Source organism: Micromesistius poutassou (assembly GCF_964030765.1).
Source record: "Micromesistius poutassou genome assembly, chromosome: 15".
In the NCBI taxonomy this organism is placed as follows: Eukaryota; Metazoa; Chordata; class Actinopteri; order Gadiformes; family Gadidae; genus Micromesistius; species Micromesistius poutassou.
In genome coordinates, this window is record NC_140285.1 from 9,203,293 (window position 1) to 9,219,784 (window position 16,492).

The window sequence follows — 16,492 nt, forward strand, 5'->3', positions numbered from 1 at the left end:
GTTCTGAGCATAAGGCTTAACTTGTAGGTGGAGGGGGTTGGGGGTGTGAAAAATCACTTCCTCTATTTCTCAAGTTTTCAGATTAAGTGCTCTTGTCTGACACAATTGTTGAGTGTTAAGAGTGTTCAGGTCTGTTCTAAAGAGCACCATTAAATACGGCAAGATGTGAAACATGTAAAGGATGTGGTCAGAGCTGCAGTGAAGGGGAAGCAAGTGCACGGTTGCTGGTAGTTGTGAGCAGGTGAAGAAAAACCTGCTCTTGTCGTTGGTGCTAATTATGTAAAGTTTGGCGAACGGTTGTTTGAATGAGGATGAATTGAACGAATATTGCTGAAGACGATGGAAATTGAGGATTCATTGACTTCCTGGTATGTCAAAACTGATTCTTCTCTTAGGACTTGGTAGTCGGTATTTCATGCAATGGCGACTCCTATATTTAAGATTTAGACTCTCACATGCTATAATGGGGTTTCTAATGATGCTGAACTAAAGCCTAATATCATTGTAAATTTAAGTTCAAGTGACTAGTTTTTATTCAACATTTTCAGACCCAATGTGCATACAGATGTCCCTTCATATATAAAGCATGAACGTTGTAGAGGAAATGAACGTAAATTCTTAACTGATTCTGTACATGTGCTGACTGCCTATTATAGGTCTGGTTCAAGAGACAGGCAGTATAACACCTCGGACCATACCTGTGTAAGTCCACTGCAACGCATCTGTATATCTTCCCCTTTCTCTTCCGTTGAAGCCTTTATGTTCAGCCTTTTAAAAACCTGTGAACTTCACTTCTAAACTGTAGAAAAAGAGAAAGCAGGAGCCGTTTGTGAGTCCTGCTCTCTGCATCACAGAGGTGAGTGATGAAAGGATCACTGAGGAGTCTTCCATTCTTCCCTTCTTTCTCTGTAGCAGTGTGTCACTGCTGTCCTGAGAAAGGAGCTTGCACTTATAGACAGCTACAGTGCTTTTTTGATTTGTGATTTATATTAAATGTTAAATATGATTTAATGTTTTGCATAAAAAAACAACGTATTGATCTTTGGGATTTTGATCATGCCCTAATGGTGTGATTGAAGCAGACATGTGATTCTACACAAAGCAAGGTTTCCTTCTCCTTCCTCTTTGACGGTTCACACAGGAAGTGAGCCATCTGCCTCATGCAACAACGTCGCCCTCCTCGACACCCTTCTCAACTCTTCATGTCCTCAGCTTCATGTCCTCTCCTCTCCCCTCTCCCGTTCATGTTGCTTCACCTAGTTTCTCTCTTTGACGCTGCATGTGTTTTTCTTCTTCCTTAGTGATCATTTAATAAAATGCGCTACACTTCTGAATCACATTATTCTGCCAATCAAATAACCTCAACAATGCAAAAACAAATTCCTCCAAACCAGAGGTTTCCTTTGTCATTTATTCTGGATTCATTTCTTCTCGTTGAAAGAAGAAACATTGTTTTCTCTGTGTTTTTAGGATGAAGAGGATGAGGATGATGACCATGAAAAGACCGAAGAGCACAAGAAAGACTCGGAGGTGAACATGAGGACATTAGTCAACATCTCATTAATTTATAATTTCTATCGATCCAGGACGATCTGGACAATTGGTTTATCATTCTGTGTTTATAAAGTCACATAAACATTATCTCCAGGAACCAAGTACTAAGAGAGTTAGACCTGTGGCGAAGTCTAACAGCCTGACAGGCGTCATCACCCCCGCAAAGACCCCGGCCCTGAAACGTATCGGACAGTCGATCACGGTAACCCACACCCACACAAATACATACCGAGCAAAACCAACAAGCAGCGGTTTCCGTTGTACGTCTACTGACATACCTCCCCGTGACACCTAACAGCGCTCCATCAGCTTCCGAACGGAGGCACGACCTTTGCCCCCAGCCAACCTGCGCTCTCGGCAGAAGCCCTCCTTGTTCACGCGGAAACACAGCAGCCAGTGCTGGAGCGACACCGTGGAGAGCCATGACCTCACAGCAAAGGAGATCAAACGGCAAGAGGTACAGCAGGAGGCCGGTTGAAACACATGACATGTTTAATCCACGCCGACTGAGGTTTCTGGGAGGGGTCCAATGGGGGAACTCCTGACTCCAAAACTGGGAAATTGTGTGTCAAACCTTAGGTATTGCAGTGTTGTAAAAGCAAGTTGTAAAATGTTGTGTTTGGCTTCAGAGAGTTTTACTCAAAATAAATGATCATATTCTGGGTATATGTGGCAGATGATGTTATCTGTTATATAGATAGTTATAGAACACTTCAGGCGGTGGTGTTAGAATCTGCCTGTTCCCAAGTGTCACTCTGTGTCACTCTGAGAGGTATAGAGTGCAGTTGTGAAAGAGGATGTGAGTTGGCATGGGAGGCCATGCTTCCTGTTTGCAACAATCAGCTGTGCATGTGTGTGCGTCTCCGTGTTTGTGTGTGTGTGTGTGTGTGTGTGTGTGTGTGTGTGTGTGAGTGTGAGTGTGTGTGTGTCTCTGTGTGGTGTTTGTCTGTGTTTATGCATTAACGTAGATGTGCTTCAGTGCATGTGAGTGGTTTGTTCTTGGAGAGAGCTGGAAATGTCGACACACTTTTAACGTCAAACTGTCTTTTTTGCGTGCAGGTTATCTACGAGCTGACACAAGGCGAAAGACAGCTGATAGAGGACCTCATTCTGGTCAAGAAGGTATGCCCTCCAGGCCATAAGCCGACACAGATTGGCCAATATGTCTCAACCAGAGATGTAGCCAGGGTTTGAGAAATAGGAGGGCGGGGTGGGGGGGGGGTGTGCTTGGCTCACACACAAACTGCATGTTTCTGCGTACCAGATGGCCCACACAGTGGAATCAAAATAACAAATCTATACTGAAGTAGGCATGCACTCAACCGCAGATTTTTTTCTACAGTTGTATTTAGCTTCTGGTTGTATTTTTAGCTCTAAAATAAATGACCGAGGTGACCTTATAGCTACGGGCGTGGTGTCAACTTCAACTTCAGCCAACTAAGGTCAACGCTGTCATCATGGATGTGCTGTGAAGTTGAACCAACACTGTGACAGCATGCGTAGAAAGCGCTTATCTTGCCCCACCTCACCTGTACCTCCTGCTGGCCGGCTGGTGTTGCTGCCAGGTGTACTACGAGCCCATGCTGAAGCTGGAAATCATGACGGAGAGCGAGCTGGGCCAGATCTTTGGAACTCTGGATTCTCTCATACCACTGCATGAAGGTAAGATGCTCCTGCTGGAGACTCATGAAACAAAAAATGAAATCCAATGTTGAAGATGATGTAATAATCAAAGTCGAATGGTTTTTATTTTCATCATGGCCATTATTTATGTTGAAATCTTTACGACATTCTTAGGAATTCTCACCATGAGGTACACAGACCCACCGCAGAGATTATAAAAAATGCAAAGTGCAAAAGCAAGCAAGTGCAGTGCACTCAGTGCATCTGTATTACGGCACAGAGTTTGCGTCTACCTTCACTGTGGTTACTTGGTGGTTTCGTTTCAGCATATCTGTCACCCACCATGCTATAATAACAACGTGTATTTGCTGCTACAGACTTCTTGACTCGCCTTGAGAAGCTGCGAGGATCAGAGAAGACTGTAGGAGAGGTGGCGCCCACCCTGATGAATTGGGTGAGATATTGCCATAGCAACTATGGAACATCTGAAAAGGCAAGAGAGAGAGCGAGAGTGGTGAGAGTGGTGAGTTTGTCCTTCAACTTATCGACTTTGTGTCTCTCTCTCTCTCTCTCTCTCTCTCTCTCTCTCTCTCTCTCTCTCTCTCTCTCTCTCTCTGAATGGCCCCCCTGAAGTTCCCCTGCCTGGAGGCCTACATCACCTACTGTTGTAACCAAGTCGGGGCCAAGGCCCTGCTGGACCAGAAGAAGCAGGAGAAAAGCGTGGAGCGCTTCCTGCTTCTCTGCCAGGAGTCCCCCTTCAGCAGGAAGCTGGACCTGTGGAACTTCCTGGATCTCCCCCGGAGCCGATTGGTGAAATATCCGCTACTGCTCAAAGAGATCCAGAAGTGCACTCCGCCGGACCACCCCGACGAAGACATGCTGCCTGAGGCTGTGAGTTGTTCTCAGAGGGGATGGATAGTCTAGTTGTTAGGGTGTGTGGGTTTCCCAGTTGAAAGGTTTTGGGTTTCAACTCCCAATATCTGCAGTCAACATCGGGGGTGCCCCTGGTGGTTCACCGGGTAGAGAGCGTACCGTTAAGGCCCAGTCCTTACCGCAGCGACCTAGGTTTGATTCCTGTCCGTGGTCCTTTGCTGCATGTCTTCCCCTCTCTCTCCCATACCTTCCTGTCTTACTCTGCAATAAAAAGGATAAAACCTTCTAAAATTTAACAAAAAAAACCTACAGGCATCATTGAAGAAAAAGCCTAATCCCTATTGATGAAATCGAAAGTAAAATCGACGTGGATGAGTCAACTGCTAAATGACCACAAATCATTCCATTGAAACATCCACCCTTCCCTGGACGTCGTTCTTTAAGCCGGCCACAAACACTTAAACAAACAAGAACAAATCCTGTTCTTTCTCCGTTCAGTTGGAGCTGATCCTGAGCATCGTGGAAGAGGTGAACAAGAAGACGGGGGAGGCAGAGTGTCAGTTCTACAGAAGGGGTCTGGCCTACATCGAGGAGTCCCAGAGAATACCAGAGATCCAGCTCTCCCGCTTCCTTTACTGCCACGGAGAACTCAAGAACAACAAGGGACAGGTATTGCTGCTTCTCATTCTGTCCTCTTTTAATTCTTTGTATCAATTCAAGTTATTGCAACAAAAAACTTGGTGCTAAACTTAGTGCAGCAAAATAGGGGACTATTGGCGAGTGGCTTTGGTTTTGATGCCTGAAAGTTCATGACATCTCCAACCAATATTAAGAACCTAAAACCAGCCTGACATTTCGTTTCCTTGAAGAGCCAGAATCTCTTGCAGTACCCAAATCAAATGTACCCAAACCAAATGGTCAGTGTTTTCTTTCTTTCATTTCTTCCCCCCCCATGTGCCTTCGTCTCCGTCCCGCCACTCCTGCCTCAGCGGCTCCACGTGTTCCTGTTCGAGCTGGCCCTGGTGCTGACCCGGCCCCCCCCCAGGGAGGACCGGGAGGCGTGCCACCTCTACCATGTGTACCGCCAGCCCTTCCCCAACGCCCTGCTCAACCTGGAGGACATCCCCGACGCGGAGGCCGGCGGAGGGGGCTCCTTCCGGACCGCCTTCACCGGAGGCAACGACAAAGGTCAGGTGGGGGGGGGGGGATCTTCTTGTGGTTAGGGTGTTCGACTCAGTCGGAAAGGTTTGAGGGGTCGAGTCCCACTGTCTGCGCTCTACCTGGGGCTACCTTCAGGGGCTTAACCGCTACCTGTCCCTTCATGAGGATGAGGAAAAAAGAATATGTACAAGGATGATGTAGAAAATGGTGTCCTTTGCTTTTACATACAACTAAATACTAACCGTGGAATAATTACTATGGTCTAAATGACAAATTGGTGTATATCATGTTATGTGAGCTGTTAAGACTTAAGGGGGTAGGTCACGGTGTTGTATAATTAATGCGGCCAACAGCCACCTTCCACTTCCATGTCTGTCCTCATATTTCTGTAACTTTCTCCATCTCTTTCACACACAGTGAGGAACTGCTTCCGCGTGAGCAGCAGGGGCCGTGGCAAAGCCCAGTCCCACAGCCTGCAGGCCAACGACTCCTTCAACAAGCAGCAGTGGATCACCTGTCTGCGGCAGGCCATCGTCCAATCGCGGGACAGGAGTGCCCTGCTGAGTGCGCCCCCTGACCCCACCCTCAATAACTTAGCTGAACTCAGCCTCAACCCAGCTACAGAGATGAGCCACCACGCCACTCACTGACAGATACATGTCATATCAAAGTGATGCTGTGTGTCTGTGTGTATGTAATGTGTACACGGGTTAGCAGTGAAAGGATATGCAATATTATTTAGCAGTGATATTTGTAAAGTATTTTTTAAAAAGCGTTCGCGTTACACCCACCTGGAGAGACAACCAATGTTTTCCTTTTTTGTATTTGATGCTGTGAATGTTATGTTGCAACCTGTGCAAAAGGTACTTGTATACATGTTTTGAAGTTTTGTATCATATATTTTTTAAATAAACGTACGCTTAAAGTCTTAAGAGGCCCTCCTTTGGTTGGTGTACTCTGCTTGGGCCAAGTATACGTAGCAAGATTTACATAGAACAGATTAGTGCCGATTATCTCTCTCTCTCTCTGTCTCTCTCTCGCTCTCTCTCTCTCTCTCTCTCTCTCTCTCTCTCGCTCTCTCTCTCTCTCTCTCTCTCACTCTCTCTGTCTCTCTCTCCCTCTCCATGTCTTCCATCCAATTGGCAGGGGGCGTAGGGGAGGTAGACCCAGGGAGCTAACCTACGGAAACTGTAGACGGTCCCTTATGCATTTTTAACAGCTCAGCAGGTGATGGGAACAGAGCGGAGGGACAGTTTGTCCACAGATAGAGTGACCAGCAACTGATCGGGTAGGTGCAAACACTTCTCTTCGGCCGGGCTAATGCTACAATATTCGTACAGGGTTTGTGTATGATTTACAAAACTCCTTCTTTGAATTGAAAGTGCATGTTTGACACAAGTATTGCTGCAACATGGATGGGTCTAGCTAAGTGGCTTCCTAAAACAGCAAGCTGTGCTGTGCTCTGTTATGCAATAGACCCGTGTAGGACAGCACAGGTCAGGGGGAGCGCTTTACTCAAAGCGTTTTTTGTGTTGTTGCTTTGTAACGATGCTTCAGTGTTCATGGCTAGAGAGTGTAGTGAAGGTGTCAGAGAGCCGCGTGACCTTCCGCAGAGACACACATTATCACAACGGAGAGCAGCGCACTAAACGCAGAAGGGGTTGCATTGGAAAGTTGAGGAGATTTACATCCAGGGAGTGTGTGTGCATCATTCTACACCGCCGCGGCTTACAGCTCGCTCTTTCTCACTCTGCTATAAATAATCTTCCCAGTCTTATCACCTTGCCGGGAAAGAACTGGAGTATAGATGACTCCCCAACTGTTGTTTGTTGAAATCAAGACACTCTTTCCTGCAGGCTGGTCATGTGACACACACCCTGTGTCTTGCCCTGCCTTATCGTGACCCTGGCCGTAAGGAGACGAAGTGGAAGGAGTTCAACCATCAAGGGCCTCGTTGTCATGTATCTGTTCCTCGGTAGACTGTGTTGAAGGTACTGAAGCAGAAATGCCGGGGGCCAGTGGGGGCAACGTGGAGGGCTCGTGCCAAGCCCTGTGCCAGACCCTGATCTCCCAGAATGGCCTGCAGAGGGAGACGGCTGACATCTCTCAGTCGGTCCTCTACACCTCGCTCATGGGCCTGCTCCTGGTCACAGATAAAGAGGTGGGTGGAGGAGCGTGCGTGATTGACATGACACAACATCACGAGTAGGCGGGCTCACGAGAATGGTCGGATGTTGGGTTTCTGGCTTCTAGTACGCATGGTCCATTAAACCAAAAAATTGTAGAATAATCGTATACTTAAAAAGGGAATGAGTTGCACGCGCCTACAAACACATGTTTAGCGCTGCGTGCATGGTCCTAATAGGATGACTCCTCCAGCGTTGACCTTCTTTTAGCTTCCCTGGCTAGGCTATGCTAATTAGATTAGTTGGCTAAATCTGTCCCGCCCAGCGTTGTACACACACACACACACACACACACACACACACACACACACACACACACACACACACACACACACACACACACACAAACCTTCTGAAATGGACATGTTGTACGGGCAAAAAGGTCAGGTACAAACTAAGGGAGAGTTCACCCCTTGAATTGACCTGCTCCTCTCAATGCTGTTTAATCATAAACTCTAGTTACATGATAGTGACGGTTGAATACTGTTGATAGAAATGGTATAACATTAGCCTCTCCTTCTCTTGCCTCGCTTGCAGAAAGAGCAGCTAAACTTGGGGAGTGGAAGAGTTGGCCTTAGGAATGTAGGAAACACAGTAAGTTCCTGAAGCAACTCAATTCTACCAGCGTTTTTCAAGTTCTTTATTCAGCGCACGTGACCAAAGAAAATTGTCCCTTGTCCATTGTCCCTGGGTGCTAGTGTTTCCTGAACGCAGTCGTCCAGTGTTTGTCTCACACGCCCGGCTTGAGGGACTACTGCCTCCTCAAGACGTTCAGACAGGAGAAGAGCTCCAAGGAAGAGGCTAAACTCATGGAAGGTACGCTGTCCACGCACCTAGCCATCCTTACACCTATGCTCCTGTTTGCTCCTTCTTCTCTGTTTGATCGCCGTGATCTTCACGTTGATCGTCTCCTCCTCTGTCAGCGTTCTCTCGGGTGCTGGCGGGCCTTTGGGAAGTGGACGGGGAGGACACGGCGGTCAATCCACGACAGTTTTACTCAATCTTCAAAGAAACAGTGCCTTACTTTAGCGGCTACAGGTGAGGATTCCACTCGGTCCCCAGTCAGTAGTGTGTTGGACATCCTGATTCACGCAGAGGTCCAGGTGTTCTCTTCTGCATGAGCGTCACACATTGTGAAAAAGGTCAAATATAAAAACATCCATCCATGGTGTTGCTCTTAGAGTGACATCATCATCATTTTGCCTCTCTCTCTCACTCTCACTCTCTCTCTCTCTCTCTCTCTCTCTCTCTCTCTCTCTCTCTCTCTCTCTCCCACTCTCTGTCTGACCTTTAATGTTTCCAGTCAGCAGGACGCCCAGGAGTTCCTGCGGTTCCTATTGGACAGACTACACACTGAGGTCAACCGACGTGTGTGTGTGCGACGAACGGGCAAGGAGCCTGTGCAAAAATATGCCAAATTCAGGTTAGCATACAGTATTTATCTACTGACCTCCACAGATTTTTTTTAAGAATCCTCCTCACCTTTACACTGCCGCTAACGCCCCGCCATTTTCCACCTCTCAGAATCTCAGAAGAGGCCGCGGCGATGTGGAAGAAACACTTAGAGCGCGATGACAGTAAAATAGTGGGTCAGTTAACCAAGCCAGCATGGCTGCTCGCTACTCCTCTCGCCCTTCTTCCCATATACAATCACAACAAACGATCATCCATGGTTCTCTCCCATCTCATCACCCTCTCTCTCTCCCGCTGTCCGTCAGACCTGTTCTCTGGCCAGCTGCGCAGCTCCCTCCACTGCTCCGTGTGTTCCCACCACTCCAATACGTTCGACGTCTTCTGCGACCTGTCCCTCCCCATGCCCAAGAGGGGCTCCGCCGGCGGGGTCACGCTCAGGGAGTGTCTGGACCTCTTCTCCCAGGAGGAGAAGCTGGACAAGGAGAACGCGCCGGTAGGTCCTCAGCAGACACAGGACGGGCCAGATTAAAGGATAGGGACAGATACAGACACAGAACGGCACACTAGTCACTTGAGGGAGAAAAGGTGTGTTTTTTTATTGCTGTTAGACCTAGGAGAAGTACATTTAGTGTTCATTTCATAATTATGATTATATTCATTTTCATCATCAGCAGCAGCAGCATCAGCTCCCATCATCATCTTCCGTACCATTTGAATGTATTTTTCGGATTCATATGTGTGTTTTTCACAATGTCTTTGTCTTGGTGTCTGTGTCCCTGCGTGTGGCTGTATGTGTGTCTCTAAGATGTGTGAGCGGTGTACCAGGCGAACACAGAGCACCAAAAGGCTTTCCATACAGAGGTTCCCTCAGGTCATCGTTATCCGTATCCATGACAACCATTCCATTCCTTCTGAATTTGAATGATATGGACTTTTCCAGTACAATATGCATGACGCAATCATTTGTTTAGGTGCCGATATTAATGAGGGTGTACTGTAGATAGAGATGGATGTCCATCATGAAATATGATAAGACCTTAATACCTTGCATCAGACCTGAACCGTTTCACCATGTCCCGCTGGTCCATCAGTAAAAGCACAGTGTGCGTGTCATTCCCGCTACTCAACCTCGACCTGGGACCCTATGGACCTGTCGACTGTGGTAACAAACACTTCTGCATCCATTCCCATCCTGTGCGACTAGTCTGTCTTCCCTGTTTGTTTTTGCTTGCTTTACGGTGATTCGTTGAATGTATGCGGTTCACCACTGTGTGCATGTCTATAAGAGAATCTGTGTCCTCCTCCAGGTGCGGTGTTGTATGACCTGTATGCCGTGTGTAACCACTCTGGAACAGTAAACATGGGCCATTACACGGCTTGTTGTCGGGAGGACAATGGATGGTGCTTCTACAATGACTCCAGGTGACAAATACTCACTTTATACCCACTTACGAACAATGCAATGTCTGGTCCTGGATACAAAAGCAGCACATTATTCGATAATAATATTTGTATTGTTCATGATCCTGTTCATGATATTTACTGGGGAACTACAATCTGTGACCTTTTGGCTCAGGCCTTTCTAATTCTGTTCTTCCTCTGGTTCTCCCACCTCTACACCTTGTCTCTTCCTCCCGCCCATGGCAGTGTGACTCCAGTCTCAGAGAACCAGCTCCAGACAAATCAAGCCTATGTGCTCTTCTACCAGCGCAGTAACAGCAATTCCACTTTAAGGAAATAAACCTCATGCCGGCTGGATGACCGTATAACATCATGCGTAGCCAATCGGCCGCTTTACCTCATTGTATACCGAAACCAATAGACACAGCTTGACACTAGCTCTGGCATCTCTAACTTTGTCAGCTAATGGACTGAAGTACTCAGTTTTCTCTTTACTTAAGGGAAATAATGAGGATACCTGATATGTAAGAAGGAATTCTAGGGAATTTAGAGGGAAAAGCTATTCATGTTGCTTACAGAATATTTTGAGCTGTACTGGCCACCTCTTCCCTCAAGGGACCTAGTTCTACAAATAGACACACTCTCCCAGTTTTCTGCCATGATTTATTTAAGTTGGCTAGATATTAATGGACTTAATCATGCGGATATAACACCTGGAGTATGTAGAAGTTAGAGGATTAACTATGGCACAACTTTATGATTCAGATCAGGTTTAAGAAGTCTTCAAAAATAGCTTTAAACATATAAATGTAATGTATGCCATTATAACCCATATTCAATATGACAGTATACTCAAAAAAGTTTTTTTGTGTTATTTGTTCTTTAAAGGACTTAAATACATTAATTGCTTGACTAATGTATACATTGGGTTAGACACCTTTTTTTTAAGATATATTTTATACTTCACTGTTCCCTGACAGAATACTGAATAATGTGACATTTAGATGACCGCAACTGACAACCCTGTATGAACCAAACCCACTCTGAACCAAAAATAAAGTTCCATTTTACAATTTGCCTGAACTCTACTTGGAGTTTTACTGGCTGCCTAGGGGGCGCATGCGTAGTGTGTAGTGGGCGGAGCTTCTAGTCGGTCAGGAAGAGGAGAAAGGCGGACACAGCAACTTCAAACGGTAATATTACATACTTAGTCGTAACTATTTACTGCTTTAAAACTAAAGTCAATTCCTTTATGAAATTTGGATGGACTTAAGGGTTGTACAATTGTTTTTAGTAGCCTTTAAAGAACCATACATCAGATACTCGTCACTAAAACAACACAAAACACGATTAGCTTCGATGCTAGCTAACGCTAGCTGGTTTGACAGGCCCGGGCCAGAACCAGAACCCAGGCCGGGGTGTTCTTTGTTAAAACACCAAGAACCAGAACCCAGCGCGGTGTGTTCCGTGTTAAAACACCAAGAACCAGAACCCAGCGCGCAGTGTTCCGTGTTAAAACACCAAGAACCAGAACCCAGCGCGCAGTGTTCCGTGTTAAACACCCAGAACCAAAACCCAGCGCGGAGTGTTCCGTGTTAAACACCCAGAACCCAGCGCGGAGTGTTCCGTGTTGAACACCCAGAACCAAAACCCAGCGCGGAGTGTTCCGTGTTAAACACCCAGAACCCAGCGCGGAGTGTTCCGTGTTGAACACCCAGAACCAAAACCCAGCGCGGAGTGTTCCGTGTTAAACACCCAGAACCCAGAACAGTGTTCCGTGTTAAACACCCAGAACCCAGCGCGGAGTGTTCCGTGTTGAACACCCAGAACCCAGAACAGTGTTCCGTGTTAAACATCCAGAGCCCAGCCCGGGGTGTTCCGTGTTGAACACCCAGAACCCAGCGCGGAGTGTTCCGTGTTGAACACCCATTACCAGAGCCCAGCCCGGGGTGTTCTGTATTACAACACCCAGAACCAGAACGCAGCGCGGAGTGTTCCGTGTTAAACACCCAGAACCAGAACCAAGCTCAGAGAGTGCTCTATGGTCTCCAGATGTACCCCCAGTCCAAAGCTTTGTTTGGCAGAATCACATCTTCTTCTCCCCCAGGACCGCTAGGAAGTTAAACACAATATGGTCCTGATCATATCTTAGTCCCTATACCAACACAGTACGACTGTCTGCAAAGACGGAAAACCAGGCGACGTAACGAATGTTATAGCAACGTCACTACGTTGTCAATGCTTCTGTTTATTATCAGAGACAGCAGAATTAACCATTCATTTTGGTCTATTCATTTCAGATGGCAGCCATCAGGAAGAAGTTGGTGATCGTAGGGGACGGAGCCTGCGGAAAGACCTGTCTGCTTATCGTCTTCAGTAAGGACCAGTTCCCAGAGGTCTACGTCCCTACAGTGTTTGAGAACTATGTGGCAGACATTGAGGTGGATGGGAAACAGGTAAAAAAAAACACTTGTAATTGTTAATTAATGATTGTTAGACCAAATAATGTTTGACCAAATAAAAGCTATATAATAGTTCTAGATTTATAGGCGTTTATGGGTGGGCGATATGGCAAAAATATATCACGATTTTCTTCAGGCAGGATCAGAATCCAAAATCTTGTCTACTCTGTGTACCCCATTTTTGCTGTTCTGCTAAATTAAATGGTGCCATATTTTTTTCTATAGTACGCTGAAATGCATCATTCACATGTATTCACGCATTCAACTTTCAATCAGTCAAACACTTCTGCACTTTTTTTTTTTAATTTGGGTTTTTCACGATCGGACGTGATTACCGTGCGCAGTCCAGCAGAAGGGAGCTCTGCGTCTCAGAGACCAGCAACTGTTTGATTTCATAGACGTTTTATATTAATTACGGCGCCTGGCCTAGAGGCAGCTGTGGGAAACTCAATGTTTCAGCTAGAATTTGAACACTAGAAGTACTTAGACACTTGAAGTGTCCAAGAAGCTTAACCTGTGTTCAGGCGGAGCTTCACCATCCACACACACCGTTGCATTATACTATTGGTGTCCGGGAAGCCTAGCCCTTATTGAAGGTAATGACCCTTATTGAAGAAAGTGTGATTTTATTTGGCAGAGGAAACAACTTTGGGTGCGTGTTTGAGCCATAGAACTATAACTGTCAGAATGTGCATTGTAGCACAATACTAACAATCTCTCTGTAAAGGCAGGTCATGGCAGATTGTGCAGACATTTTATCTAGGTCTTGTCATTTTTTTGTTTACCTGCAAGTTTGTTTTGGAAAAGGTGGATTGTTGGATATTAGGAAGGTCTAAGACAAAATCAATGTTTGTAAATCATCATCTCCTTACCCCTTCTCTTTTGGTCACCCCAGGTGGAGCTGGCATTATGGGATACAGCAGGTCAAGAGGACTACGACAGACTGAGACCCCTCTCCTACCCAGACACTGATGTCATCCTAATGTGTTTCTCTGTTGATAGCCCTGACAGTTTAGGTAGGGAAAGCAGTATTGGTGAAACTGATGTGATTTACTCATGTTTAATGTTTTCTTGACAAACTTAACGAGTATGGTGATATTACATTTGTGTAGATGTTTGGCATTGGTTCCCTTGTTAAATCACATAATCATATTCTTATGAGACAAAACCTCATCATTTTGCTGTGAATCTGAAGAGTCAGCATTTAACCTTTTTGATACAATATTATAATGTCCGAAATCACAGATGAAGTCATGCATATCTATCATTTCTGATATTATGATCTATTCCCCAAATATTTAACTCATACATTCACACTTTCTATTGTTTATGTAATTTTTTATATGTATTCATATTCCTTCTAGATAATATTCCTGAAAAATGGACTCCTGAAGTGAAACACTTCTGTCCAAATGTCCCCATTATCTTGGTGGGCAACAAGAAAGACCTCCGCAACGATGAACACACCAGACGAGAGCTCGCCAAAATGAAACAGGTGTGTGTGTGTGTGTGTGTGTGTGTGTGTGTGTGTGTGTGTGTGTGTGTGTGTGTGTGTGTGTGTGTGTGTGTGTGTGTGTGTGTGTGTGTGTGTGTGTGTGTGTGTGTGTGTGTGTGTGTGTGTGTGAGAGAGACCCATTAGTGCTAAACAAACATAAAATGTGGCAAATAATAGTTTTCCCATTAAATATAACGCCAGAGAGCAAATATGCCAAAACAATTTAAAGGATAGTGTAGTGGCCGGTGTGGTTGCCAAAAGTTGCTGGCTTCATTCCCCATTGGGCCAATTACTGTATACCCCTACCTGCTCCATAATGACGTATATGACAGAAAGTTACTTTGGATACATGTGTCTGCTTAATGACTGAATAGTAAACGGGGAAGAGGTAAAACATGTTTAAACACCCTATCCTTCAACACCTTCAGCTAACCCTTTGTATGGTTTTGTCCCGTGTTGCTAGGAACCTGTGCAATTGGAAGAGGGCAGGGAAATGGCCATCCGCATCAGTGCCTTTGGATACCAGGAGTGCTCTGCCAAGACCAAAGACGGAGTGAGGGAGGTCTTCGAGACGGCCACCCGGGCAGCACTACAGGCCAAAAAGCGTGGAAGGAAATCCAACTGCCTTCTGTTATAGGCTCACTGAGGAACGGAAAGCAAGAAGAGGGCTCTTGGGCGAGGACAGAGGGCAGCTTCCGTTGAGTTTATAGGGTAGGGTTGGATACTGGGGAGGGCTAAGAAAAATACAGGGGATGCCTTATTTCTAAACATCCAGTTACTCTTACTCATGGCACATTCAAACAGATATGAAATGTTTCGATGGGGGATCTACTGCCCAACTTTTACTCTATATGTTAGATGACGTGCCATATTGCTTGCACCTAACAAATCCCCAACGATCAAGTGTTGTGTAGGGTGGGGGACGATTGGAACCAATGGCAAGAGTGCAGGTCCATGCCAGGCTAAACGCAAAGGGGGACACCCAGGAGGAAAAAAGTACAGGTCGTAATAACGGATACTTCAGAATAAAGGCCACATATATGTATGTATGTATATATATATATATATATATGTGTATATATATATATATATATATAAAGTGGATCTTACATTGTATCGCCTACATGTAGTGCCTTGAGAGCAGTGGTTAGTGAAAGTGTGGGATAACCCGGATTGTTTGGGATTTAGTCATTATTGTCCATGCTTCACCTTTTGTGAAAGCTTCCTCCCCTGTCATTGGCTAGACCTCTTTCCGGCTCATCTTCTTACTCAGGCGCTTTGCAAGGGGTATGCCTGAAAACCAGATTGTATGAGATGTAACCCATGTCGCATTACACATCGTGATAGACCTTTTCCGTATGTGTGTGTATGTCCGTCTGTAAGTATGTCGTTTGCACTCCATTACAGGTCTGCATGCAGTGAATATGTGAATATTTGTACTTTCTCTGTGTTTATGTATTGTAGGTAAAGGCCTTTTTTGAGTCATTCGACCCCATGTCCCCATGCCAAAGTTACCCCCAATGGCCAGGTCTGATGTTTCAAACGGGTAATCCAATCAAAACAGCTCCTCAGTGACATGGAAGCTTTCACGTGCTTACTGGAAGACATTGCATCGTCACTCGAGGCACAATCATTTGACAGTTAATCATTTGTTCAGTTTATAGGACCTTTTTTATGTATGCAACAGATGCATTTCATTGTTATTAATCTGTGGGTTTAGTCATGAGTGGTGTAGTTGATGAGAAGGATTTGCTTTCAGATACCTGAAGTTAACATATTACAGTGTCCTTTATGTACTGTATGTCGTATAAGGCATTGTTCTGACATGCGTCTGACATGTATTTCCAGATTGCCTTTCACTCGATTCCCCTTTTATTAATTTGTATCTTATTGTATTATCCATTTCATGGTTGTTCTAATTTTCTTAGTATATTTTAATAGTTTTCTTTAATCCTGCTGTTATGATCATCTTATGCCAGTTGAATGATAAATTGTAACAAGAGCATTGTTCATTCAGAATTGAAGGTCAAGCTTGAGGTGAAAGGATTTTTTTTTGGGGGGGGGGGGGGGGGGCAAATCTTTTTTTTTTTTTGTACTGTGATCTCGTCAAATATATGGAGGTTTTTTTTCCAAATAAAAGCTGGGAATAGGGTTTACTGTTGTGCATCTGTTTCTTTAAAGTTTCGACTTAATTGTGGAGGAATGTTACACATATATATCCCGAAATATTGTGCTCATCAGTTTTTATCGAGAAAAATGTAATGTACATTGTAAACACCTTCGTAGCTGTCCAATCAGGACGGTGTGAAAGTGCACTGCCATCC

At 45.3% G+C, this 16,492-nt stretch overlaps 3 protein-coding genes across 4 annotated transcripts; all 3 read left to right on the plus strand.

Moving 5' to 3' along the window:
• Positions 1 to 129: 129 nt before the first annotated feature.
• On the plus strand, positions 130 to 6,137 carry arhgef3l (Rho guanine nucleotide exchange factor (GEF) 3, like). Of its 2 annotated transcripts, XM_084480375.1 has the most exons (13): positions 130 to 368; positions 657 to 702; positions 806 to 856; positions 1,471 to 1,530; positions 1,649 to 1,756; positions 1,853 to 2,011; positions 2,614 to 2,676; positions 3,120 to 3,216; positions 3,555 to 3,631; positions 3,811 to 4,068; positions 4,549 to 4,719; positions 5,040 to 5,238; positions 5,629 to 6,137. In XM_084480375.1, the coding sequence occupies exons 1-13, from the start codon at positions 340 to 342 to the stop codon at positions 5,859 to 5,861; spliced, it is 1,551 nt and encodes a 516-aa protein (XP_084336501.1). In that variant the 5' UTR covers positions 130 to 339; the 3' UTR covers positions 5,862 to 6,137. The 2 variants fall into 2 exon arrangements, with proteins under 2 accessions (XP_084336501.1, XP_084336502.1); XM_084480376.1 differs by lacking the exon at positions 806 to 856.
• Positions 6,138 to 7,216: 1,079 nt separating this feature from the next.
• Positions 7,217 to 10,815, plus strand: usp21 (ubiquitin specific peptidase 21; the record flags this gene model as incomplete). Its single annotated transcript, XM_084479366.1, has 11 exons — positions 7,217 to 7,372; positions 7,935 to 7,991; positions 8,096 to 8,213; positions 8,321 to 8,435; positions 8,701 to 8,820; positions 8,922 to 8,986; positions 9,116 to 9,303; positions 9,616 to 9,694; positions 9,865 to 9,972; positions 10,118 to 10,232; positions 10,458 to 10,815. 11 exons carry the CDS (start codon positions 7,217 to 7,219, stop codon positions 10,549 to 10,551), a joined length of 1,215 nt encoding a protein of 404 aa, XP_084335492.1. The 3' UTR covers positions 10,552 to 10,815.
• Positions 10,816 to 11,354: 539 nt separating this feature from the next.
• On the plus strand, positions 11,355 to 16,228 carry LOC311359318 (rho-related GTP-binding protein RhoA-C-like). The gene is made up of 5 exons (XM_084479321.1): positions 11,355 to 11,404; positions 12,512 to 12,667; positions 13,569 to 13,689; positions 14,038 to 14,168; positions 14,632 to 16,228. Exons 2-5 carry the CDS (start codon positions 12,512 to 12,514, stop codon positions 14,803 to 14,805), a joined length of 582 nt encoding a protein of 193 aa, XP_084335447.1. The 5' UTR covers positions 11,355 to 11,404; the 3' UTR covers positions 14,806 to 16,228.
• Positions 16,229 to 16,492: the final 264 nt, after the last annotated feature.